Genomic DNA, 27,974 nt, shown 5'->3' on the forward strand with positions numbered 1-27,974 from the left:
GTGCGGGATGCAGAGATAAAGGTCTGCATATGATTACCATGTGGTTATAGAAGGTGTTTAGTATCGATCCAGTATCTGCTGGGTAGGTTACTTCTAAACTCGCGCTGTGGACCTGCAGGGTGGACTATCTGATCCTTTGTGACGGGAATAGTATCTCTGTAACAACATGCCTAAAAGGAAGGTGAGTCGCTCTGTTTTAAAAAAATATATAAAGATCTAAACCCGTCGTATCTGTGAGAGGAGACAGGATAAACGGTGCGTGTCTCCTAGCAGGTGAGCTGATGCGAAAGTTTCCAAACCGGAGCACCGCCTGTTAGAACGGTTCAGCTGGGACCTTTTCGGTCTGATGGGAGTCTAGAGGGGATGTACGGGACATGTCAGCGGTCCTGCATGTTATTCGGTGTGTTTTCTGTCGAAGCCCCTGCTCTCTCTCTCTCTCTCTCTCTGTGTGTCTCTTCATGGCCGGTGTGTCTTCCCTGTTCACCCATACCGGACTGTCTGTCACCACGCAGTGCACAGATCGCGCTCCGGAATGCCGCCCGGTAAGATTACCGCCCGCTGGCGGTTTGAAGTGGCCGCTTTATCCCCGTCGTGACTGCTTGGAGATTATTGTGCCTTTGGTGTATTTTAACGTGTTAGTGTGCCGACCTGTCTACCGGTAGGGATTTAAATCTGTCGATGGAAGAAGGATTTCAGATTTTTTTTCTCCCTCTAGAAGGACAGCCTCTTCCTCTTCCTCTCTCTCTCTCTCTCTCTCATTTTGTTTGCCCTAAAAATTAAAAAAGATCCGTTTGCAAACAATAAATAAATGTGATCCTTGAGTTGATAAAGATGCATAGAAGCCTGTTCTGTTGGGTAAGGCAGCAGGCGTTTGAGCCCCGCACAGTGCTTTCTGTGGTGGATGGGTGGAGGAGCAGCCAGCGAGGCAACAAGCATAGGCGTTGGTCATTCTCTCTTCCTATGTGGTGATTGGCTCAGTGTTCCGTCACTCATGGGGACACTGTCACCGCAGAATCTCCAGGGAGAGCAAGGCACTTCAAGCCCCTTTAGGGTGCTGCCATAGATTTACATTTTAGTCATTTAGCAGACGCTCTTATCCAGAGCGACGTACAGTAGTGAATGCATACATTTCATTTCATGCATTTATTTATTTTTTAAACACTGGCCCCTCTGTGGGAATCGAACCCACAACCCTGGCGTTGCAAACACCATGCTCTACCAACTGAGCCACAGGGAATACTACCTAAGAAGTACCTGTCCAAGAAGGCTCAAGATCATTGGCCACAGATAAAATTACCTTAAATCACGTTATTTCTACCGTAGCTTTAATTGGATTGATCATGTCAACAGCATACTTTAAAAAGCTTGGCTAACAAGCTAGCTAGCTAGACTAAACTGTCATTATCATGAATCACGTTAACGTTCTACTGGCAAATCCTTTTCAATCCTTGTCGTATTCAGAGAAATTAGAAATATAACGTATCGGTGCTCATCGACCATTGGACGTTACACAACAAGTCGGAAATCACAAATTGAACAATGAGTGGGTTTGGAAGGAATCAGTGGCTAACTGCGATGCAAAGCTATCGCGATTTAGCTTCCTCTGCCCGCTATTCGGGTAAACCACTTCTCCAATCTTTTTGGAACTATAACAAAGAACAAACAGCAAAAACGTGTTGATTGTATCCTCAATGAAATGATAAAATATACAAATACACAAATTCCAATAAGCTATACTTAAACTGATTAACATCATCCTCAGCTCTGGCATCTTCCCCAATATGAGGAACCAAGGACTGATCACCCCAATTCACAAAAGTGGAGACAAATTTGACCCCAATAACTACTGTGGGATATGAGTCAACAGCAACCTTGGGAAAATCCTCTGCATTATCATTAACAGCAGACTCGTACATTTCCTCTGTGAAAACAATGTACTGAGCAAATGTCAAATTAGCTTTTTAGCAAGTTACCGTACGACAGACCACGTATTCACCCTGCACACCCTAATTAACAAACAAACAAACCAAAACAAAGGCAAAGTCTTCTCATGCTTTGTTGATTTAAAAAAAAGCTTTTGACTCAATTTGGCCTGAGGGTCTGAGGGTCTGAGGGTCTGCTATACACATTGATGGAAAGTGCTGTTGGGGGGAAAACATATGACATTATTAAATCCATGTACACAAACAACAGGTGTGCGGTTAAAATGGCCAAAAAACGCACACATTTCTTCCCACAGGGCCGTGGGGTCAGACAGGGATGCAGCTTGAGCCCCACCCTCTTCAACATATATATCAATGAATTGGCGAGGGCACTAGAGCAGTCCGCAGCACCCTGCCTCACCCTACTAGAATCTGAAGTCAAATGTCTACTGTTTGCTGATGATCTGGTGCTTCTGTCCCCAACCAAGGAGGACCTACAGCAGCACCTAGATCTTCTGCACAGATTCTGTCAGACCTGGACCCTGACAGACCTGGGCCCTGACAGACCTGGGCCCTGACAGACCTGGGCCCTGACAGTAAATCTCAGTAAGACAAAAATAATGGTGTTCCAAAAAAGGTCCAGTCGCCAGGACCACAAATACAAATTCCATCTAGACACCGTTGCCCTAGAGCACACAAAAAACTATACATACCTCGGCCTAAACATCAGCTCTATAGGTAACTTCCACAAAGCTGTGAACGAGCTGAGAGACAAGGCAAGAAGGGCCTTCTATGCCATCAAAAGGAACATAAAATCTGACATCCCAATTAGGATCTGGCTAAAAATACTCTAATCAGCTATATAACCCATTGCCCTTTATGGTTGTGAGGTCTGGGGTCCGCTCACCAACCAAGAAGACACTAAATGGGACAAACACCAAACTGAAGCTCCGCATGGTGATTTCTGCAACAATATCCTCTGTGTACAACGTAAAACACCAAATAATCCATACTGAGCATAATTAGGCCGATACCCGCTAATTATCAAAATCCAGAAAAGAGCTGTTAAATTCTATAACCACCTAAAAGGAAGCGATTCCCAAACCTTCCATAACAAAGCCATCACCTACAGAGAGATGAACCTGGAGAAGAGTCCCCTAAGCAAGCTGGTCCTGGGGCTCTGTTCACAAACACAAACAGACCCCACAGAGCCCCAGGACAGCAACACAAACAGACCCCACAGAGACCCAGGACAGCAACACAATTAGACCCAACCAAATCATGAGAAAACAAAAAAGATAATTACTTGACACATTGGAAAGAATTAACAAAAAAAACAGAGCAAACTAGAATACTATTTGTCCCTAAACAGAGAGGACACAGTGGCAGAATAGCAGACCACTGTGACTGACCCAAACTTAAGGAAAGCTTTGACTATATACAGACTCAGTGAGCATAGCCTTGCTATTGAGAAAGGCCACCGTAGGCAGACCTGGCTCTCAAGAGAAGACAGGCTATGTGCAACACTGCCCACAATATGAGGTGGAAACTGAGCTGCACTTCCTAACCTCCTGCCCAATGTATGACCATATTAGAGACACATATTTCCCTCAGATTACACAGATACACAAAGAATTCAAAAACAAACCCAATTTTGATAAACTCCCATATCTACTGGGTGAAATACCACAGTGTTCCATCACAGCAGCAAGATGTGTGACCTGTTGCCACAAGAAAAGGGCAACCAGTGAAGAACAAACACCTTTATAAATACAACCCATATTTATGTTTATTTATTTTACCTTTTGTACTTTAACTATTTGCACATAATACAACATTTGTAATGTCTTTATTCTTTTGAAATTTTTGTGAGTGTAATGTTTACTGTTAATTTTATATTGTTTATTTCACTATAGTTTATTATCTACATCACTTGCTTTGGCAATGTAAACATGTAAAGCCCTTAAATTGAATTGAGAGGGAGGGGGCGTATGAAGAGAGAGGCAGAGAGAGAGGGGGCATGGAAAGTGAGGCAGAGAGAGAGAGGGCATGGAAAGTGAGGCAGAGAGAGAGGGGGCATGGAAAGTGAGGCAGAGAGAGAGAGAGAGAGAGAGAAAGGGGGGTCATGGAGAGAGAGGCAGAGATAGAGAGGGTGGGGGGCATGCAGAGAAGGGGGGATAGAGAGTGAGGCAGAGAGAGATAGGGGGCATGGAGAGAGAGGCAGAGAGGCAGAGAGAGGGGGGTCATGGAGAGAGAGGCAGAGAGAGAGAGAGAGGAGGGGGCATGGAGAGAGAGGCAGAGAGAGAGAGAGAGGAGGGGGCATGGAGAGAGAGGCAGAGAGAGAGAGAGAGGAGGGGGCATGGAGAGAGAGAGAGAGGAGTGGGCATGGAGAGTGAAGAGAGCGAGAGAGGAGGGGGCATGGAGAGAGAGAGAGAGGAGGGGGCATGGAGAGAGAGGCAGAGAGAGAGAGGGAAGGGGGCATGGAGAGAGAGGCAGAGAGAGAGAGAGAGGAGGGGGCATGGAGAGAGAGGCAGAGAGAGAGAGAGAGAGGAGGGGGCATGGAGAGAGGCAGAGAGAGGAGTGGGCATGGAGAGTGAAGAGAGCGAGAGAGGAGGGGGCATGGAGAGAGGCAGAGAGAGAGAGAGAGAGAGGAGGGGGCATGGAGAGTGAAGAGAGAGAGAGGTTGTTGCTATGTAAATTATGTCCTCTGGCTAAACCATCAGGGTGTTTGCCTGTTTTAGAGGAAGACCCTAGATAGGCTAGCTAAACACCCACCTATCTACCTGTCTACCTGTCTGCCTGTCTACCTGTCTACCTGTCTACCTACCAGCCTGTTTTAGAGGAAGACCCTAGATAGGCTAGCTAAACACCCACCTATCTACCTGTCTACCTGTCTACCTACCAGCCTGTTTTAGAGGAAGACCCTAGATAGGCTAGCTAAACACCCACCTATCTACCTGTCTACCTGTCTGCCTGTCTACCTGTCTACCTGTCTACCTACCAGCCTGTTTTAGAGGAAGACCCTAGATAGGCTAGCTAAACACCCACCTATCTACCTGTCTACCTGTCTACCTGTCTACCTACCAGCCTGTTTTAGAGGAAGACCCTAGATAGGCTAGCTAAACACCCACCTATCTACCTGTCTACCTGTCTACCTGTCTACCTACCAGCCTGTTTTAGAGGAAGACCCTAGATAGGCTAGCTAAACACCTACCTATCTACCTGTCTACCTGTCTACCTGCCTACCTGTCTACCTACCAGCCTGTTTTAGAGGAAGACCCTAGATAGGCTAGCTAAACACCCACCTATCTACCTGTCTACCTGTCTACCTGTCTACCTACCAGCCTGTTTTAGAGGAAGACCCTAGATAGGCTAGCTAAACACCCACCTATCTACCTGTCTACCTGTCTACCTACCAGCCTGTTTTAGAGGAAGACCCTAGATAGGCTAGCTAAACACCCACCTATCTACCTGTCTACCTGTTTACCTGCCTACCCGTCTACCTGCCTACCTGTCTACCTACCAGCCTGTCTACCTGCCTACTGTTTATTATGGATCCCTATTAGTTCCTGCCAAGGCAGCAGCTACTCTTCCTGGGGTTTATTATGGATCCCCATTAGTTCCTGCCAAGGCAGCGGCTACTCTTCCTGGGGTTTATTATGGATCCCCATTAGTTCCTGTCAAGGCAGCAGCTACTCTTCCTGGGGTTTATTATGGATCCCCATTAGTTCCTGTCAAGGCAGCAGCTACTCTTCCTGGGGTTTATTATGGATCCCCATTAGTTCCTGCCAAGGCAGCAGCTACTCTTCCTGGGGTTTATTATGGATCCCCGTTAGTTCCTGTCAAGGCAGCAGCTACTCTTCCTGGGGTTTATTATGGATCCCCATTAGTTCCTTCCAAGGCAGCAGCTACTCTTCCTGGGGTTTATTATGGATCCCCATTAGTTCCTGTCAAGGCAGCAGCTACTCTTCCTGGGGTTTATTATGGATCCCCATTAGTTCCTGCCAAGGCAGCAGCTACTCTTCCTGGGGTTTATTATGGATCCCCGTTAGTTCCTGTCAAGGCAGCAGCTACTCTTCCTGGGGTTTATTATGGATCCCCATTAGTTCCTGCCAAGGCAGCAGCTACTCTTCCTGGGGTTTATTATGGATCCCCATTAGTTCCTGTCAAGGCAGCAGCTACTCTTCCTGGGGTTTATTATGGATCCCCATTAGTTCCTGCCAAGGCAGCAGCTACTCTTCCTGGGGTTTATTATGGATCCCCATTAGTTCCTGCCAAGGCAGCAGCTACTCTTCCTGGGGTTTATTATGGATCCCCATTAGTTCCTGCCAAGGCAGCAGCTACTCTTCCTGGGGTTTATTATGGATCCCCATTAGTTCCTGCCAAGGCAGCAGCTACTCTTCCTGGGGTTTATTATGGATCCCCATTAGTTCCTGCCAAGGCAGCAGCTACTCTTCCTGGGGTCCAGCAAAATTAAGGCAGTTTATACAATTTTAAAAACATTACAATACATTCACAGATTTCACAACACACTGTGTGCCCTCAGGCCCCTACTCCACCACTACCACATATCTACAGTACTGAATACATGTGTGTATTGTGTGTATGTTATCTTGTGTGTGTTTGCATGTGTCTATGTGTGTGTCTCTTCACAGTCTCCGCTGATCCAGAAGGTGTATTTGTACCTGTTTTTTAAAATCTGATTCTCCTGCTGCATCAGTTACCTGATGTGGAATAGAGTTCCATGTAGTCATGGCTCTATGTAGTACTGTGCTCCTCCCATAGTCTGTTCTGGACTTGGGGACTGTGAAGAGACCTCTGGTGGCACTGTCCCTGAGGCTGAGAGATAGTATCTGCTGATTGTCATGATCTCTAGTCCACTCATCTCCTCTCCAGTCATAATTACTATTAGTCATGAAACTTCCTGATTCTTCAGGTCCACAGATTAAGTCCTGGAGTAAAAAAAAAAACTCCTGAGATTGTCCTTGTAAAGTGTTGTTTCGTCCAGGACGAGGTTTTATAGTAATCTGTGTCTGGTGTCTTAGTGAGGTGGTGTTTCTGAGAGATTTAATATTGCTAACTCTAAGATGGTAATATAAAGCCAAGATTCTGTTAGATTTTAGCAGTCCTTTTTAAACCTTTTAATCCTAAATATGAGGAACACATTAAGTACAGCGAATCAGTTAAACATTTTGCTTTAAGTCTTTGCCAGTGCACTCTAACCCCCCCACCCCCTCCTAAAATGTATATTTTCACAAAATGATGTGACTGCCAGGTAGTCTCAATCTTAAGAGTACATTTCTATATTTCAATAGCGTTGTATTGAGATTGTCCTTGTAAAGTGTTGTTTCGTCCAGGACGAGGTTTTATAGTATTCTGTGTCTGGTGTCTTAGTGAGGTTTGTGTTTCTGAGAGATTTCGTTCATTTTCATTAGTGTTCTATGATCAAATGGAGGTTTGGAGGTCCTTGAGCGATCTGGGGTCGACCGATTTAATCAACACACAAACACACTCATACACCGGTGGAGGCTCGTCAGAGGAAGAAGGGTAGGACCATCCTCCTCAGTAAATTTCAGAACAAATGTAAATAGTGAAACATTAAAAAAGTTATCCTTTTTTAGATAAAAACTATACTAAATATATTCACATGTAACCAAATAATTAATTAAAACACACTGTTTTGTAATGAAGGTTTACAGTAGCCTCAACATCACTCTGTAGGTTAGCACCATGGAGAAGCCGGAGGACAGCTTGCTTCCGTCTTCCTCTGGGTACATTGACTACAATACAAAACCTAGGAGGCTCATGGTTCTCACCCACTTCCATAGACTTACACAATAATTATGAGAACGTCCGGAGGACGTACTCTAACATATCAGAGGTCTTGCAGCGTGAACTGACATGTTGTCCAACCAAATCAAAGGATCAGAGAATGAATCTAGTACTGAAAGCATAAGCTACAGCTAGGATAGCACTGCAGTGTATAAAACGTGGTGAGTAGTTGATTAAAGAGAGAACGGCAATAGTTAAACAGTTTTCAACAACTTAATTTCTTCCAAAATTAAGGAGAAGCAGAGAGAGGGAGAGCTATCATAGAATATTTATATATTTACTTTCACTTACTTAGCTGGTGTCAAATGCAGCTAGCTAGTTTAGTCTACGCGGCAGGTTAGAGCGTTGGGCCAGTAACCGAAAGGTTGCTGGATCGAATCCCCGAGCGGACAAGGTAAAAATCTGTTGTTCTGCCCCTGAACAAGACAGTTAACCCCACTGTTCCCTGGTAGGCCGTCATTGTAAATAAAGGTTAAATCAAAAAGAAAAACACCTAGCTCAGAGAGAGATTCTATATTAGCTAGCTGGCTATGGCTGACTATCCAACACAGGAACTCTTCCAAGGTAGGCTTCTGGTTTTATTAATTTATTGCCACCGGGGCCCGCGAGTGTAACCGCTCAAATGTACTGCATGATTGTAGCGGGTTTAATAACGTGTTAGTTCTTTCTTGACTATGACTGACAATCGACGTAGGCTGTGATTCGCGGTCATGATATGAAGGTTTGGCTTGGAACGTTTTTTTTTATCCCTCTGGCCACAGTGTCACGTCCTGACCAGCAGAGGGAGTAATTGTATTACTATTTGGTCAGGACTTGGCAGAAGGGTATTTGTTTTATGTGGTCCGGGGGTTATGTGTAGTGTTAGAGGGGTGTTATATTTATGTGTTCCGGGGTTTGGGTGTATGTTCTGGTTTTTGGTTGTCTAGGGGTTTTCTAGTTTGTCTATTTCTGTGTGGCTCCCGATCAGGAACAGCTGTACGTCGTTGTTCCTGATTGGGAGTCATATATTAGTTGCGTGTTTTCACCTGGGGATTTGTGGGTAGTTGTATTTCGCACTGCTAGTGATTATTGTCACCTGTCGTTCTTTGTTTATTGTTTTTCCGTGTTCACATTTTAATAAATAATAATAATGATGAGCACGCAACCCGCTGCGCCTTGGTCCTCTCTCTCCTACGACAGCCGCGACACACAGACAGCTGTTGTGTTGTGCGCTGACGTCCACAAGCGAAGGGAAAAAGGTGAGAGTAGGAGAGCAGTACACTAGATAGATGCGAGAAGGAATTATATATATATACAACGAGCAAAGTGATCATGCTGTTTGTATGTGTCTGCTATGAAAGTGAACTGTTTGCCTGTGATTAGGAGTGTATTCATTGCGACGATTCTGTTGAAAAACGTTTCTTAAACGTAAGCAAAAAAAAAAAAACGAAACGAGGATAAACATGAATTCATTTTGTCCAATAGAAACTCTAATTTGTTGGGACTAATGATTTACACACTAGATCAGCTAGATGCTGTTTCGCTGTCTGTCACCTTGATTGTTCAATTCTCTCGACCTGTACACCTACTCCGTAAACTTCCATTCGTAGGCCAGGTTGTAGCAACCTCATGATGGGTATTAATGTGCCACCGACCTCCTGTGCCCAGCGGTTTTATTGTTATTATTAGCAGTTCGTCGTGTCTATTTAAATATAGAGGAATATTTCACTTTTCTCAGGTCATAAGGTACAACATGAATTTGTGCATGAGGGAGATGTGGTGCGACTCGAGTTTCGCCTCCCTCCCTCCCTCCCTCCCTCCCTCCCTCCCTCCCTCCCTCCCTCCCTCCCTCCCTCCCTCCCTCCCTCCCTCCCTCCCTCTCTCTCTCTCCCTCTCTCTCTCTCTCCCTCCCTCCCTCCCTCTCTCTCTCTCTCTCTCTCTCCCTCTCTCCCTCTCTCCCTCCCTCCCTCCCTCCATCCCTCCCTCCCTCCCTCCGCTGAGACTAATGCTGTGTTCAAAGCAACTGGGAACTCGGGAAATCTCAGACTTCAGTGCGTTCAAGAACTGGGAAACTAAGGAGAAAAAAAACGAGATCCTACTAGGAAAAATAGTTTTGAACGGTCATCTAACTCGGAAATACCAAGTCGGAAACTCTGACGTCATGATTTGACCTCGTTTTTTTCCCCCCAGAGTTCCCAGTTGTCTTGAAAGCACCATCATGCAGATGTCACATACCATCAGTCCAGTAAAATAAAAAATACAATTATTACCTCGATTTATGCTCAGCTGTGCCTCGCAATTGCTACACCAACTGATCTATTTTGTTATCAAAGCTTGAGTGTTGAAATATAATATTTTCTGAGTTTATTGATATTGGCAGACCAGGCATATAGCCAATATGAGTTAATAATGTATTAGGTCTACTGCACAAAACCTCATTTCTACACAACTGTTTATATTAGCTTCATGTTTTAAGTCGTGATTAAAATTAAATCTGAGCAATAGATCTCGGCTGGTTTTCTGACTGTGAAAGTGATCTTGACTGTATAAACAGACATCTCAGCCTTTCATTAGCCGTGGATTTACCAGGTGTGTTGTGTTTTCACTCTTCTCTCGGTTGCTTCTAGTCTGCCGAAGGGGCCGGTACCAAGGACGCCTCGAAAGTGACTAAGCAGGAGGTCGCTAAGCAGGAGGTCGCTAAGCAGGAGGTCGCTAAGCAGGAGGTCGCTAAGCAGGAGGTAGGTGCTCTGTGTGTGTGTGCAGTGTGTGTGAGTGTGCAGTGTGTGTGTGTGCAGTGTGTGTGTGCAGTGTGTGTGTGTTTTACACAACCGCAAACACGCTCATTATGTACCGCAGTCACCACACACACACACACACACACACACACACACACACACACACACACACACACACTCTATCCACACTACCCCTAGTACACTACCCCTAGTATACTACCCCTAGTACACTACCCCTAGTACACTACCCCTAGTACACTACCCCTAGTATAGTACCCCTAGTATACTACCCCTAGTACACTACCCCTAGTACACTACCCCTAGTACACTACCCCTAGTACAGTACCCCTAGTACACTACCCCTAGTATACTACCCCTAGTACACTACCCCTAGTACACTACCCCTAGTATACAACCCCTAGTATACAACCCCTAGTACACTACCCCTAGTATACTACCCCTAGTATACTACCCCTAGTACACTGCCCCTAGTACACTGCACCTAGTACACTACCCCTAGTACACTACCCCTAGTACACTACCCCTAGTATACTACAACTAGTACACTACCCCTAGTACACTACCCCTAGTACACTACCCCTAGTACACTACCCCTAGAACACTACCCCTAGTATACTACCCCTAGTACACTACCCCTAGTACACTACCCCTAATATACTACCCCTAGTACACTACCCCTAGTACACTACCCCTAGTACACTACCCCTAGTACACTACCCCTAGTACACTACTCCTAGTACAGTACCCCTAGTACACTACCCCTAGTACACTACCCCTAGTATACTTCCCCTAGTACACTACCCCTAGTACACTACCCCTAGTACAGTACCCCTAGTATACTACCCCTAGTACACTACCCCTAGTACACTACCCCTAGTATACTACCCCTAGTACACTACCCCTAGCACACTACCCCTAGTACACTACCCCTAGTACACTACCCCTAGTGCACTACCCCTAGTATTCTACCCCTAGTATACTACCCCTAGTACACTACCCCTAGTACACTACCCCTAGTACACTACCCCTAGTACACTACCCCTAATATACTACCCCTAGTAAACTACCCCTAGTACACTACCCCTAATATACTACCCCTAGTACACTACCCCTAGTACACTACCCCTAGTATACTACCCCTAGTACACTACCCCTAGTATACTACCCCTAGTACACTACCCCTAGTATACTACCCCTAGTATACTACCCCTAGTACACTGCCCCTAGTACACTGCACCTAGTACACTACCCCTAGTACACTACCCCTAGTACACTACCCCTAGTATACTACAACTAGTACACTACCCCTAGTACACTACCCCTAGTACACTACCCCTAGTACACTACCCCTAGAACACTACCCCTAGTATACTACCCCTAGTACACTACCCCTAGTACACTACCCCTAATATACTACCCCTAGTACACTACCCCTAGTACACTACCCCTAGTACACTACCCCTAGTACACTACCCCTAGTACACTACTCCTAGTACAGTACCCCTAGTACACTACCCCTAGTACACTACCCCTAGTATACTTCCCCTAGTACACTACCCCTAGTACACTACCCCTAGTACAGTACCCCTAGTATACTACCCCTAGTACACTACCCCTAGTACACTACCCCTAGTATACTACCCCTAGTACACTACCCCTAGCACACTACCCCTAGTACACTACCCCTAGTACACTACCCCTAGTGCACTACCCCTAGTATTCTACACCTAGTATACTACCCCTAGTACACTACCCCTAGTACAGTACCCCTAGTACACTACCCCTAGTACACTACCCCTAGTACACTACCCCTAGTACACTACCCCTAATATACTACCCCTAGTAAACTACCCCTAGTACACTACCCCTAATATACTACCCCTAGTACACTACCCCTAGTACACTACCCCTAGTATACTACCCCTAGTACACTACCCCTAGTATACTACCCCTAGTACACTACCCCTAGTATACTACCCCTAGTATACTACCCCTAATACACTACCCCTAGTACACTACCCCTAATATACTACCCCTAATATACTATCAGACCCTCAGCACACAACTGATATGCCCCCTGTCCCCTCTCCTCCTCTCCCCCCTCTCTCCCCTCTCTCTCTCCCCCGTCTCTCACTCTCTCTCTCTCCCCTGTCTCTCACTCTCTCTCTCTCTCCCCTCTCTCTCTCCCCCGTCTCTCACTCTCTCTCTCTCTCTCTCTCTCTCTCTCCCCTCTCTCTCTCCCCCGTCTCTCACTCTCTCTCTCCCCCTCTCTCTCTCCCCCGCTCTCTTTCTGTCTCTCTCTCTCCCTCTCTCTCTCCCCCTCTCTCTCTCCCCCTTTCTGTGTCTCTCTCTCCCCCTCCCTCTCTCCCCCTCTCTCTCTCTGTAGCCCACCAGACGGTCAGAGAGGTTGTCATCGGTAAGTTTAATCATCCCCTCTTCCTCCCTCCTCTCCTTCCTCCCTCCTCTCCTCTCCTCTCCTTCCTCCCTCTTCTCCTCTCCTTCCTCCCTCTCTCTCTCGTCGTTGCTCCACCAGAAGCAGTCTGTGGGTCATAGTTTCTCACTGCCACCAGATATGATATTAGGATCTGAAATCATAACTACTACAGTGTTATAGTCAGTAGATATTCAGACTGTTATAAAGGAGCGTTCTATTCAGACTGTTATAAAGGAGCGTTCTATTCAGACTGTTATAAAGGAGGGTTCTATTCAGACTGTTATAAAGGAGCGTTCTATTCAGACTGTTATAAAGGAGCGTTCTATTCAGACTGTTGTAAAGGAGCGTTCTATTCAGACTGTTATAAAGCAGCATTCTATTCAGACTGTTGTAAAGGAGCGTTCTATTCAGACTGTTATAAAGGAGCGTTCTATTCAGACTGTTGTAAAGGAGCGTTCTATTCAGACTGTTATAAAGCAGCATTCTATTCAGACTGTTGTAAAGGAGCGTTCTATTCAGACTGTTATAAAGGAGCGTTCTATTCAGACTGTTATAAAGGAGCGTTCTATTCAGACTGTTATAAAGGAGGGTTCTATTCAGACTGTTGTAAAGGAGCGTTCTATTCAGACTGTTATAAAGGAGCGTTCTATTCAGACTGTGTTATAAAGGAGCGTTCTATTCAGACTGTTGTAAAGGAGCGTTCTATTCAGACTGTTATAAAGGAGCGTTCTATTCAGACTGTGTTATAAAGGAGCGTTCTATTCAGACTGTTATAAAGGAGCGTTCTATTCAGACTGTGTTATAAAGGAGCGTTCTATTCAGACTGTTATAAAGGAGTGTTCTATTCAGACTGTTATAAAGGAGCGTTCTATTCAGACTGTTGTAAAGGAGCGTTCTATTCAGACTGTGTTATAAAGGAGCGTTCTATTCAGACTGTTATAAAGGAGCGTTCTATTCAGACTGTGTTATAAAGGAGCGTTCTATTCAGACTGTTGTAAAGGAGCGTTCTATTCAGACTGTGTTATAAAGGAGCGTTCTTTTCAGACTGTTATAAAGGAGCGTTCTATTCAGACTGTGTTATAAAGGAGCGTTCTATTCAGACTGTTGTAAAGGAGCGTTCTATTCAGACTGTGTTATAAAGGAGCGTTCTATTCAGACTGTTATAAAGGAGCGTTCTATTCAGACTGTGTTATAAAGGAGCGTTCTATTCAGACTGTTATAAAGGAGCGTTCTATTCAGACTGTTGTAAAGGAGCGTTCTATTCAGACTGTTGTAAAGGAGCGTTCTATTCAGACTGTGTTATAAAGGAGCGTTCTATTCAGACTGTTATAAAGGAGCGTTCTATTCAGACTGTGTTATAAAGGAGCGTTCTATTCAGACTGTTATAAAGGAGCGTTCTATTCAGACTGTGTTATAAAGGAGCATTCTAAAATAATAGGGAAAATCTTCTCGCTATAATTTATTCACCAAGGTTTGGACAGCAAGCTGTCTTCGTCAGGGTACCATGACAGAATTCAGTGTTCTAAAGGTGGTGGTGGGAAAAGGTCCCTGCAGGTTCCTTCTGGTCCTGCGCTTGCTTTTTTCTCTCTCTCGTCCTCATTTCCTTTACAAGACCTGATGTCTATTTGTTCTGTTCATCCTCTGTCTGTCGTGATTTCACTGTCTTCAAGCATGGCACACAAGGTCTGGATCTCAAACTGCACCATATTCCCTTAGTAGTGCACTATTTTTGACCCCATAATGAATAGTGTTTCATTTGGGACACATTGTCAAGGTAACTTCAGCTTGTTGTAAACGTTAGCACTTTATTATTATCATGTTTATATGCCTATAACACATTATTACAGCCATATTTATATAACACATTATTACAGTAATGTTTATATAACACATTATTACAGTAATGTTTATATGCCTATAACACATTATTACAGCCATATTTATATAACACATTATTACAGTAATGTTTATATAACACATTATTACAGTAATATTTATATAACACATTATTACAGTAATGTTTACATGCCTTTAACACATTTTTACAGTCATGTTTATATAACACATTATTACAGTAGTGTTTATATGCCAATAACACATTATTACAGTAATGTTTATATGCCTTTAACACATTATTACAGCCATGTTTATATAACACATTATTACAGTAATGTTTATATGCCTATAACACATTATTACAGTAATGTTTATATAACACATTATTACAGTAATGTTTATATAACACATTATTACAGTAATGTTTATATAACACATTATTACAGTAATGTTTATATAACACATTATTACAGTAATTTTTATATACCACATTATTACATTAATGTTTATATAACACATTATTACAGTCATGTTTATATAACACATTATTACAGTAATGTTTATATAACACATTATTACAGTCATGTTTATATAACACATTATTACAGTAATGTTTATATAACACATTATTACATGTTTATATAACACATTATTACAGTAATGTTTATATGCCTATAACACATTATTACAGTCATGTTTATATAACACATTATTACAGTAATGTTTATATAACACATTATTACAGTAATGTTTATATAACAGTAATGTTTATATAATACATTATTACAGTAATGTTTATATAACAGTAATGTTTATATAATACATTATTACAGTAATGTTTAAATAACACATTATTACAGTAATGTTTATATGCCTATAACACATTATTACAGTCATGTTTATATAACACATTATTACAGTAATGTTTATATAACACATTATTACAGTCATTGTTTATTTAACACATTATTACAGTAATGTTTATATAACACATTATTACAGTAATGTTTATATAACACATTATTACAGTAATGTTTATATAACAGTAATGTTTATATAACACATTATTACAGTAATGTTTATATAACACATTATTACAGTAATGTTTATATAACACATTATTACAGTAATGTTTATATAACACATTATTACAGTAATGTTTTATAACAGTAATGTTTATATAACACATTATTACAGTAATGTTTATATAACACATTATTACAGTAATGTTTATATAACACATTATTACAGTAATGTTTATAGAAAAGTAATGTTTATATAACACATTATTACAGTAATGTTTATAGAACAGTAATGTTTATATAACACATTATTACAGTAATGTTTATATAACACATTATTACAGTAATGTTTATATAACACATTATTACAGTAATGTTTATATAACACATTATTATGTGATTACGTTATTATTATTATTATTCTCATATTATTAACCCACAGGTTCTCACGGCTCTATTTCAGTCATTTTAATAAAGAATTTTAATAAAGAATGGATCCAGTGATTGCCTTCCCTGTTTACATAATGAGGATTTAAAGATACATGTTAAATATACTGTTAAGTTAAATATGTTAAATATACTTTTAAGTTTGCATTGATTAAGCTGTGTGTACGTCCGTTCAGCTGAGGTGTTGCCCTCTACTAGTGTGTGTGGCCTCACCTATAGCCCACAATACACTATTGTTCAGGTTATACATATATTCCTATGCTAAGCTATTTCTATGGTATTTTCCCATTGTCTTTGCTAAGCTAAGTTTATAGAAATGCCCCATTCACTCAGCTAAGCTAATTCCATTGAAATGTCCAATTCACTCAGCTAAGCTAATTCTATAGAAATGCCCCATTCTAAACTAAGATAATTGCATGGTGTTTCCCACTCTCTGTGCTAGGCTAAGCTAAACTAGTTCTATAGCGTTTCCCCACTCTTTAAGCTAGGCTAATGCTAAAGCTAATGGCTCTCTCTCTCTCTCTGACCTACAGAAACCAGCTCCTCCCAAACCGGTTGAGGTCAAGCCTAAGAAGGCTATCGCCAAGGTAATGCCATCGAGCATTCACACAAACTGTCCATAAATGCATATTGTGTTTGTTTTATTAAAGTCTCAACATTTTTGTCCATTTGAATGGTTCTCAGAGCTGGTTTTTATTGGTTGTTTCTTGTCCTCTGTTGGGATTGGTAGTCTCTGTTTTTTATGCTGTGTTCTGATTGGCTCTGTCTGCCTAGAAGCCGGTGGACAAGGACATGAAGGGAAAGAAAGGAGGAGCTAAGGTGAAGAGGGAAGATGGCCCCTCCCATAACCGACAGACCATGACAGAGGTACGTCAGGTCGCACCTCCGTCAGAGGATGGAGAGAATGTAGAAGGAGAGGAGGTACGTCAGGTCTCACCTCCGTCAGAGGATGGAGAGAATGTAGAAGGAGAGGAGGTCGCACCTCCATCAGAGGATGGAGAGAATGTAGAAGGAGAGGAGGTCGCACCTCCGTCAGGGGATGGAGAGAATGTAGAAGGAGAGGAGGTCGCACCTCCGTCAGAGGATGGAGAGAATGTAGAAGGAGAGGAGAGAAGGAGTAGGGGGGGCTGGTGGTGGGATTATAATCATCTAACATGTCTTCCTTCAATGTTCTCCCTGTCTCAATATCTGTCTCTCTCTCTCACACACACACACACACACACACACACACACACACACACACACACACACACACACACACACACACACACACACACACACACACACACACACACACACACACACACACACACACAGATCTGTGTGTCTCGTTCCAGTGTCAGTGTGACCTACTACAGAAGTCTTGCTCCCTACTCCATGTCTGTCAGAGGACAGAGTGAGACAGTCCGAGTGAACGGTATGACAGACCGACCGACAGAGTGCTGTGGATTTGAACCAGAGTTGTTAGGGGGTCTCCCAAATGGCACTCTATTCCCTCCGTGCATTACCCAGCCATAGACCTAGCCATAGACCTAGCCATAGACCTAGCCATAGACCCAGCCATAGACCCAGCCATAGACCCAGCCATAGACCCAGCCATAGACCCAGCCATAGACCCAGCCATAGACCCAGCCATAGACCCAGCCATAGACCTAGCCATAGACCCAGCCATAGACCCAGCCATAGACCTAGCCATAGACCCAGCCATAGACCCAGCCATAGACCTAGCCATAGACCCAGCCATAGACCCAGCCATAGACCCAGCCATAGACCCAGCCATAGACCCAGCCATAGACCCAGCCATAGACCTAGCCATAGACCCAGCCATAGACCTAGCCATAGACCCAGCCATAGACCCAGCCATAGACCTAGCCATAGACCTAGCCATAGACCTAGCCATAGACCCAGCCATAGACCCAGCCATAGACCTAGCCATAGACCCAGCCAAAGACCCAGCCATAGACCCAGCCATAGACCTAGCCATAGACCCAGCCATAGACCTAGCCATAGACCCAGCCATAGACCCAGCCATAGACCTAGGGAATAGAGTGCGATTTGGGATGCAGTTTGTGTGATTTAACCAGTGAGTGTGTGATTTAACCACTGAGTGTGTGGGTACTAACATTGTGTTACTACACAGTAATTGTATGAAATGTGTGTGTGTGTGTGCTCACCCCTTCAGTATGTACAGTGTGTTAACACATCAGGACTACTAGTGATACTGCTAACTAGCTAGCAGGACCACCCTTCAGTATATACAGTGTCAGGACTACTAGTGATACTACTAACTAGCTTGCAGGACCAGCCTTCAGTATGTTAACACATCAGGACTACTAGTGATACTGCTAACTAGCCAGTAGGACTAGCCGTCTATTCCTCGGCCTTGGAACTCGGTTGTCAATAGTTAATAAGAATGAATAATAATATAATAATAATAATAATAAATAATATCACAGTGTAATGTGATGTTTTACTGGGTCAGTCATACGGACAATATCGTAAAAATTCATGAAAAAAAAAATTTGCTTTTTGGTCTTAATTTAAGGTTAGTGTTAGGCATGCAGTTAGCAGTGTAGTTAGGGTTAGGTTTAAAATCAGATTTTAATTGGATAATTTGTATAAATAGGCGGGGTTTAGCCATAATGATGACTTTGTGGCTGTGGTAACTAGTGACGACCATGGAACCATGGATGGGTACTTCCTGGTCCCTTTGTGACATCATGGTGCGTTTATGCATAGAGATCCTATTAAATAACTAGAAGGTCTATGGCAGCCATATTGGTCAGGGAGAAATACAAGCCGGTCTAATTGGAATGAATGGGAGTAGAGTTATAATCTTGATTTTACTTAATAAAAGTAAGACATGTGATATATCAGAAATTATAAAACTGGGTGGTTTGAGCCCCGATTGCTGATTGGCTGACAGCCGTGGTATATCGAACGGTACACCCACGCGAATTGACAAAAACATTTATTTTATTACTTTTCTAATTACATTGGTAACCAGTTTATAATAGCAATAAAGCACCTCAGGGGGTTTTGTGGTATATTGCCAATATACCACGGCTAAGGGCTGTATCCAGACACTTTGCGTCGTGCACAAGAACAGCCCTTAGCCGTGGTATATTGGCCATATACCACACCTCCTCAGGCCTTATTTCTTAATTGTGTGAATTGTCAACCTAAAATATTGTCAGATAATTATGAATACAGTTGATACAGGTTTTATATAAATTTTTCTGTATAAATAGCCTCTAAAATATTTAAGTATAGTGTCGGTGGTAAGCCGGTGTTTGGAGGATATATTGGCACTGGTGTTTGGCCCGAGAAGGAAAACCTTGCCAAGATATATATATATATATAGTATATATACTCCAAACACTATCTTCGTGGGCCTTATCCCTTTTATACAATGGGTTACTAACATATTCAAATAATGATTGACATATTTTAATTAAAAAGTTATTTTGATGGAAGTTCTTCATAACATTTCATCCTGCCACCAGACATAGTCCCGACACGAATCTAGGGTTGCTACCCGAGCCGGCTGGACATTTGTTCTATCGGGTTCGGATGCCAGAGACGCGACCCAGTCGTTCAGTATCTGTGGACCCAGTCGTTCTGTATCTATGGACCCAGTCGTTCTGTATCTATGGACCCAGTCGTTCTGTATCTATGGACCCGACCCAGTCGTTCTGTATCTATGGACCCAGTCGTTCTGTATCTATGGACCCAGTCGTTCTGTATCTATGGACCTGACCCAGTCGTTCTGTATCTATGGACCCGACCCAGTCGTTCAGTATCTATGGACCCAGTCGTTCTGTATCTATGGACCCGACCCAGTCGTTCTGTATCTATGGACCCAGTCGTTCAGTATCTATGGACCCGACCCAGTCGTTCAGTATCTATGGACGCGACCCAGTCGTTCTGTATCTATGGACCCAGTCGTTCTGTATCTATGGACCCAGTCGTTCAGTATCTATGGACCTGACCCAGTCGTTCTGTATCTATGGACCCGACCCAGTCGTTCAGTATCTATGGACCCAGTCGTTCTGTATCTATGGACCCGACCCAGTCGTTCTGTATCTATGGACCCAGTCGTTCAGTATCTATGGACCCGACCCAGTCGTTCAGTATCTATGGACGCGACCCAGTCGTTCTGTATCTATGGACCCAGTCGTTCTGTATCTATGGACCCAGTCGTTCTGTATCTATGGACCCGACCCAGTCGTTCTGTATCTATGGACCCGACCCAGTCGTTCTGTATCTATGGACCCAGTCGTTCAGTATCTATGGACGCGACCCAGTCGTTCTGTATCTATGGACCCAGTCGTTCAGCATCTATGGACCCAACCCAGTCGTTCAGTATCTATGGACGCGACCCAGTCGTTCAGTATCTATGGACCCAGTCGTTCAGTATCTATGGACCCAGTCGTTCAGTATCTATGGACCCAGTCGTTCTGTATCTATGGACGCGACCCAGTCGTTCAGTATCTATGGACGCGACCCAGTCGTTCTGTATCTATGAACCCAGTCGTTCAGTATCTATGGACCCAGTCGTTCGGTATCTATGGACCCGACCCAGTCGTTCAGTATCTATGGACGCGACCCAGTCGTTCTGTATCTATGGACGCGACCCAGTCGTTCAGTATCTATGGACGCGACCCAGTCGTTCAGTATCTATGGACCCAGTCGTACTGTATCTATGGACCCGACCCAGTCGTTCTGTATCTATGGACCCGACCCAGTCGTTCTGTATCTATGGACGCGACCCAGTCGTTCAGTATCTATGGACCCAGTCGTTCTGTATCTATGGACCCAGTCGTTCTGTATCTATGGACCCAGTCGTTCTGTATCTATGGACCTGACCCAGTCGTTCTGTATCTATGGACCCGACCCAGTCGTTCAGTATCTATGGACCCAGTCGTTCTGTATCTATGGACCCGACCCAGTCGTTCTGTATCTATGGACCCAGTCGTTCAGTATCTATGGACCCGACCCAGTCGTTCAGTATCTATGGACGCGACCCAGTCGTTCTGTATCTATGGACCCAGTCGTTCTGTATCTATGGACCCAGTCGTTCTGTATCTATGGACCCGACCCAGTCGTTCTGTATCTATGGACCCGACCCAGTCGTTCTGTATCTATGGACCCAGTCGTTCTGTATCTATGGACGCGACCCAGTCGTTCTGTATCTATGGACGCGACCCAGTCGTTCTGTATCTATGGACCCAGTCGTTCTGTATCTATGGACGCCACCCAGTCGTTCTGTATCTATGGACCCAGTCGTTCAGTATCTATGGACGCGACCCAGTCGTTCTGTATCTATGGACCCGACCCAATCGTTCTGTATCTATGGAGGCGACCCAGTCGTTCTGTATCTATGGACCCGACCCAGTCGTTCTGTATCTATGGACGCGACCCAGTCATTCAGTATCTATGGACCCAGTCGTTCGGTATCTATGGACCCGACCCAGTCGTTCGGTATCTATGGACCCGACCCAGTCGTTCTGTATCTATGGACGCGACCCAGTCGTTCAGTATCTATGGACCCAGTCGTTCAGTATCTATGGACGCGACCCAGTCGTTCAGTATCTATAGACCCAGTCGTTCTGTATCTATGGACCCAGTCGTTCTGTATCTATGGACCCAGTCGTTCAGTATCTATGGACCCGACCCAGTCGTTCTGTATCTATGGACCCAGTCGTTCTGTATCTATGGACGCGACCCAGTCGTTCTGTATCTATGGACCCGACCCAGTCGTTCTGTATCTATGGACGCGACCCAGTCGTTCTGTATCTATGGACCCAGTCATTCAGTATCTATGGACGCGACCCAGCCGTTCTGGATCTATGGACGCGACCCAGTCGTTCAGTATCTATGGACCCAGTCGTTCTGTATCTATGGACGCGACCCAGTCGTTCTGTATCTATGGACGCGACCCAGTCGTTCAGTATCTATGGACCCAGTCGTTCAGTATCTATGGACGCGACCCAGTCGTTCAGTATCTATGGACCCAGTCGTTCAGCATCTATGGACCCAGTCGTTCAGTATCTATGGACCCAGTCGTTCTGTATCTATGGACGCGACCCAGTCGTTCTGTATCTATGGACCCAGTCGTTCAGCATCTATGGACCCAGTCGTTCAGTATCTATGGACCCAGTCGTTCAGTATCTATGGACCCAGTCGTTCAGCATCTATGGATGCGACCCAGTCGTTCAGCATCTATGGACGCGACCCAGTCGTTCTGTATCTCGGGACGCGACCCAGTCGTTCAGTATCTATGGACCCAGTCTTTCTGTATCTATGGACCCAGTCGTTCTGTATCTATGGACCCGACCCAGTCGTTCTGTATCTATGGACGCGACCCAGTCGTTCAGTATCTATGGACCCAGTCGTTCAGTATCTATGGACCCAGTCGTTCAGCATCTATGGACCCGACCCAGTCGTTCTGTATCTATGGACGCGACCCAGTCGTTCAGTATCTATGGACCCAGTCGTTCTGTATCTATGGACGCGACCCAGTCGTTCAGTATCTATGGACGCCACCCAGTCGTTCTGTATCTCGGGACGCGACCCAGTCGTTCAGTATCTATGGACCCAGTCGTTCAGTATCTATGGACGCGACCCAGTCGTTCTGTATCTATGGACGCGACCCAGTCATTCTGTATCTATGGACGCGACCCAGTCGTTCAGTATCTATGGACGCGACCCAGTCGTTCAGCATCTATGGACCCAGTCGTTCAGTATCTATGGACGCGACCCAGTCTTTCTGTATCTCGGGACGCGACCCAGTCGTTCTGTATCTATGGACCCGACCCAGTCGTTCTGTATCTATGGACGCGACCCAGTCGTTCAGCATCTATGGACCCAGTCGTTCAGTATCTATGGACGCGACCCAGTCTTTCTGTATCTCGGGACGCGACCCAGTCGTTCAGTATCTATGGACCCAGTCGTTCAGTATCTATGGACGCGACCCAGTCGTTCTGTATCTATGGACGCGACCCAGTCATTCTGTATCTATGGACGCGACCCAGTCGTTCAGTATCTATGGACGCGACCCAGTCGTTCAGCATCTATGGACCCAGTCGTTCAGTATCTATGGACGCGACCCAGTCTTTCTGTATCTCGGGACGCGACCCAGTCGTTCTGTATCTATGGACCCGACCCAGTCGTTCTGTATCTCGGGACGCGACCCAGTCGTTCAGTATCTATGGACCCAGTCGTTCATTATCTATGGACGCGACCCAGTCGTTCAGTATCTATGGACGCGACCCAGTCGTTCAGCATCTATGGACCCGACCCAGTCGTTCAGTATCTATGGATGCGACCCAGTCGTTCTGTATCTATGGACCCGACCCAGTCGTTCTGTATCTCGGGACGCGACCCAGTCGTTCTGTATCTATGGACGCGACCCAGTCGTTCAGTATCTATGGACGTGACCCAGTCGTTCAGTATCTATGGACGCGACCCAGTCGTTCAGTATCTATGGACGCGACCCAGTCGTTCAGTATCTATGGACGCGACCCAGTCGTTCTGTATCTATGGACCCGACCCAGTCGTTCTGTATCTATGGACGCGACCCAGTCGTTCAGTATCTATGGACCCAGTCGTTCAGTATCTATGGACCCAGTCGTTCAGTATCTATGGACGCGACCCAGTCGTTCAGTATCTATGGACCCAGTCGTTCAGCATCTATGGACCCGACCCAGTCGTTCTGTATCTCGGGATGCGACCCAGTCGTTCTGTATCTATGGACGCGACCCAGTCGTTCTGTATCTATGGACGCGACCCAGTCATTCAGTATCTATGGACCCAGTCGTTCTGTATCTATGGACCCAGTCGTTCAGTATCTATGGACGCGACCCAGTCGTTCAGTATCTATGGACCCGACCCAGTCGTTCTGTATCTGTGGACGCGACCCAGTCGTTCAGTATCTATGGACCCAGTCGTTCAGTATCTATGGACGCGACCCAGTCGTTCAGCATCTATGGACCCGACCCAGTTGTTCTGTATCTCTGGACGTGACCCAGTCGTTCTGTATCTATGGACGCGACCCAGCCGTTCGGTATCTATGGACCCAGTCATTCTGTATCTATGGACCCGACCCAGTCGTTCTGTATCTATGGACGCGACCCAGTCGTTCGGTATCTATGGACCCAGTCGTTCAGTATCTATGGACCCAGTTGTTCTGTATCTATGGACCCAGTCGTTCTGTATCTATTGACCCAGTCGTTCTGTATCTCGGGACGCGACCCAGTCGTTCAGCATCTATGGACCCGACCCAGTCGTTCTGTATCTCGGGACGCGACCCAGTCGTTCAGCATCTATGGACCCGACCCAGTCGTTCTGTATCTCGGGACGCGACCCAGTCGTTCAGTATCTATGGACGCAACCCAGTCTTTCAGTATCTATGGACCCAGTCGTTCAGCATCTATGGACCCGACCCAGTCGTTCAGTATCTATGGACCCAGTCGTTCTGTATCTATGGACCCGACCCAGTCGTTCTGTATCTATGGACGCGACCCAGTCGTTCTGTATCTATGGACGCGACCCAGTCGTTCTGTATCTATGGACCCAGTCGTTCTGTATCTATGGACCCGACCCAGTCGTTCTGTATCTATGGACCCGACCCATTCGTTCAGTATCTATGGACCCAGTCGTTCAGTATCTATCGACGCGACCCAGTCGTTCAGCATCTATGGACTCGACCCAGTCGTTCAGCATCTATGGACCCGACCCAGTCGTTCTGTATCTCGGGACGCGACCCAGTCGTTCTGTATCTATGGACCCAGTCGTTCTGTATCTATGGAGGCGACCCAGTCGTTCTGTATCTATGGACCCAGTCGTTCAGTATCTATGGACGCGACCCAGTCGTTCAGTATCTATGGACCCAGTCGTTCAGTATCTATGGACCCAGTCGTTCTGTATCTATTGACGCGACCCAGTCGTTCTGTATCTATGGACGCGACCCAGTCGTTCTGTATCTATGGACGCGACCCAGTCGTTCAGTATCTATGGACGCGACCCAGTCGTTCTGTATCTATGGACCCAGTCGTTCAGTATCTATGGACCCAGTCGTTCAGTATCTATGGACGCGACCCAGTCGTTCTGTATCTATGGACCCGACCCAGTCGTTCAGTATCTATGGACGCGACCCAGTTGTTCAGTATCTATGGACCCAGTCGTTCTGTATCTATGGACGTGACCCAGTTGTTCTGTATCTATGGACGCGACCCAGTCGTTCTGTATCTATGGACCCGACCCAGTCGTTCAGTATCTATGGACGCGACCCAGTTGTTCAGTATCTATGGACCCAGTCGTTCTGTATCTATGGACGCGACCCAGTTGTTCTGTATCTATGGACGCGACCCAGTCGTTCTGTATCTATGGACCCGACCCAGTCGTTCTGTATCTATGGACGCGACCCAGTCGTTCGTTCTAAATGTTCCACTGCCATACTGGATGGCAACGTTATTATCCCTTGCTAGCTAGCCAACTACAGCTAATTTACAGTCAAGAAGTCAAAAAGTGCAGCCAGAATAACAGAAAAGTAGCTGCATTTGCATTTGTTTAAGATGTTTTCTAGTGACGTTGATTTGGATACATCCATAACAAAGAGCTAATGAGGCGCGATTTCGCCTGGCAGAGGAAATGTGCTCTCTCAGAGGAGCTACAACACAGCTACAGTAACACACTTCAAAGTGAAGCTGGAAAGACTGCAAACTAGCTGCACTTCACATTTCTTTGTATATATCCATAAAACATGATGCCAGCTGATTCATGATTTCGACTGGCTGAGAAACGCTGCCTGTCTGTCTGTCTGTCTGTCTGTCTGTCTGTCTGTCTGTCTGTCTGTCTGTCTGTCTGTCTGTCTGTCTGTCTGTCTGTCTGTCTGTCTGTCTGTCTCTCTCGTCCCGACTCCAGACACGTTCATTACTATTGGACAGCTGGAGATCTAATTTGAATATTGAAACAATGTTGCAAGTGTCGGAGAGACAGACAGCAAGGTTTATACAAATCACCGCTGTTGGAAACTAAATGTTAGTCTAAAGGAAATGGTAGATAATGTCTAGATGCTTTTTACAGTGCGAGATCAAGTTTATAAATTGCCTGGCTGGGCTGAGACAGTGGATTGCGCGGTCAGATGGAACAGAGTAAATAGGCATTTCAACGTAATAGATTTAACCGGTGGTAACTTGTGGAATAGACACCGCCTGGAATGCGATTTTTAACCAATCAGCATACAGGATTAGAACAACTACCCACAAAACCCATGGAAAAACACCCCTACTAAATAGGACCTTCAATTAGAGGCAACGGTCAGCCCAATAAAAGGTCAGCCCAATAAACTAACATAGAAATATAAGAACTAGAACGAACATAGAAATATATTAACATAGAACATAACCCCCCCAAAAAAACGAAACACACAAAACAAAGTACAATAACAAAATTACCCCTTTTCTGGTCAGGACGTGACAGTTGTTATATGATACAATATCAGTACTTGTTATCAAAGTCTTATCATCAACTGGTATCAGCCAATGTATTGCTGTGGTTTGACTGCATATGAATGGGCTTGAATGGAATGTTGGCATATTTTTATATATTTTTTTTATTTAACCTTTTATTAACTAGGCAAGTCATTTAAGAACAAATTCTTATTTACAATGACGGCCTAACCCGGCCAAACCCGGACGAAGCTGGGCCAATTGTGCGCCGCCCTATGGGACTCCCCAATCACGGCCGGATGTGATACAGCCTGTATTCGAACGAGGGACTGTAGTGACGCCTCTTACACTGAGATGTAGTGCCTTATGACCACTGCGCCACTCGGGAGTCCTTTGGCATATTGGCAGTTAACCAAAAAATAAAATGTATTCATTCTTTTAAAACTGTCTGGCTAGCTAGCTAACAAACATACAGTACAGATACATTCTTCATTATCTTACATTCTTCATTATCTTACATTATCTTATCACAGCACTGGCAAACCATGCTTGACCAATTCCCTGACCTTTACTCCATCATAAGAAGGTTCATGTCCATTCTAGTATTCTGACTCCTAATTCTATGTGTTTGTGTCTGTCTGCAGGAGACTGATGCCGTGGGGGCGGGGTCTGACGAGGAGAAGGAATGAGGAAATTGGGGGTGTGTCTTTCTCTGACTTCTCCCAAACCGGTACCATGGAAACGAAGAAAGGATCTTTTTTTACGAGGATTTTGTAAAATGCAGAATTGTTTTTTTTTTGGGGGGGGGGGGTCCTGTGATATTAACGAAGATAAACTTAATACCCCACGTCCACACTCCTTGCAGTTCTATCACTCTCTCTCTCTCTCTCTCTCTCTCTCTCTCTCTCTCTCTCTCTCTCTCTCTCTCTCTCTCTGTCTCTCTCTCTCTCTGTCTCTCTCTCTCTCTCTGTCTCTCTCTCTCTCTCTCTCTCTCTCTCTGTCTCTCTCTCTGTCTCTCTCTCTCTGTCTCTCTCTCTCTCTCTGTCTCTCTCTCTCTCTCTCTCTCTCTCTCTCTCCCTCTCTCTCCCTCTCTTCTCCTCTCTCTCTCTCTCTCTGTCTCTCTCTCTCCCTCTCTCTCCTCTCTATCTCTCTCTCTCTCTCTCTCTCTCTCTCTCTCTCTCCTCTCTCTCTCTGTCTCTCTCTCTCTCTCTGTCTCTTCTCTCTCTCTCTGTCTCCTCTCTCTCTCTCTGTCTCTCTCTCTCCTCTCTCTCTCTCGTCTCATCTCTCTCTCT

At 44.9% G+C, this 27,974-nt stretch overlaps 1 protein-coding gene across 6 annotated transcripts; it reads left to right on the forward strand.

The window, feature by feature from the left end:
• On the forward strand, nt 1-27,729 carry LOC106608381 (uncharacterized). 6 transcript variants are annotated; one of them, XM_045721233.2, is made up of 7 exons: nt 16-181; nt 10,361-10,471; nt 12,876-12,905; nt 16,762-16,815; nt 17,003-17,095; nt 17,546-17,645; nt 27,327-27,722. In XM_045721233.2, the coding sequence occupies exons 1-7, from the start codon at nt 167-169 to the stop codon at nt 27,332-27,334; spliced, it is 411 nt and encodes a 136-aa protein (XP_045577189.2). In that variant the 5' UTR covers nt 16-166; the 3' UTR covers nt 27,335-27,722. The 6 variants fall into 6 exon arrangements, with proteins under 6 accessions (XP_045577199.2, XP_045577200.2, XP_045577189.2 ...); XM_045721234.2 differs by having other exon boundaries at nt 18-181; nt 17,006-17,095; nt 27,327-27,720; XM_045721243.2 differs by lacking the exon at nt 17,546-17,645 and having other exon boundaries at nt 1-181; nt 27,327-27,729.
• Nucleotides 27,730-27,974: the final 245 nt, after the last annotated feature.

The sequence above is a fragment of the Salmo salar genome, chromosome 06, assembly GCF_965601325.2.
Source record: "Salmo salar chromosome 06, fSalSal1, whole genome shotgun sequence".
NCBI classification, from domain to species: domain Eukaryota; kingdom Metazoa; phylum Chordata; class Actinopteri; order Salmoniformes; family Salmonidae; genus Salmo; species Salmo salar.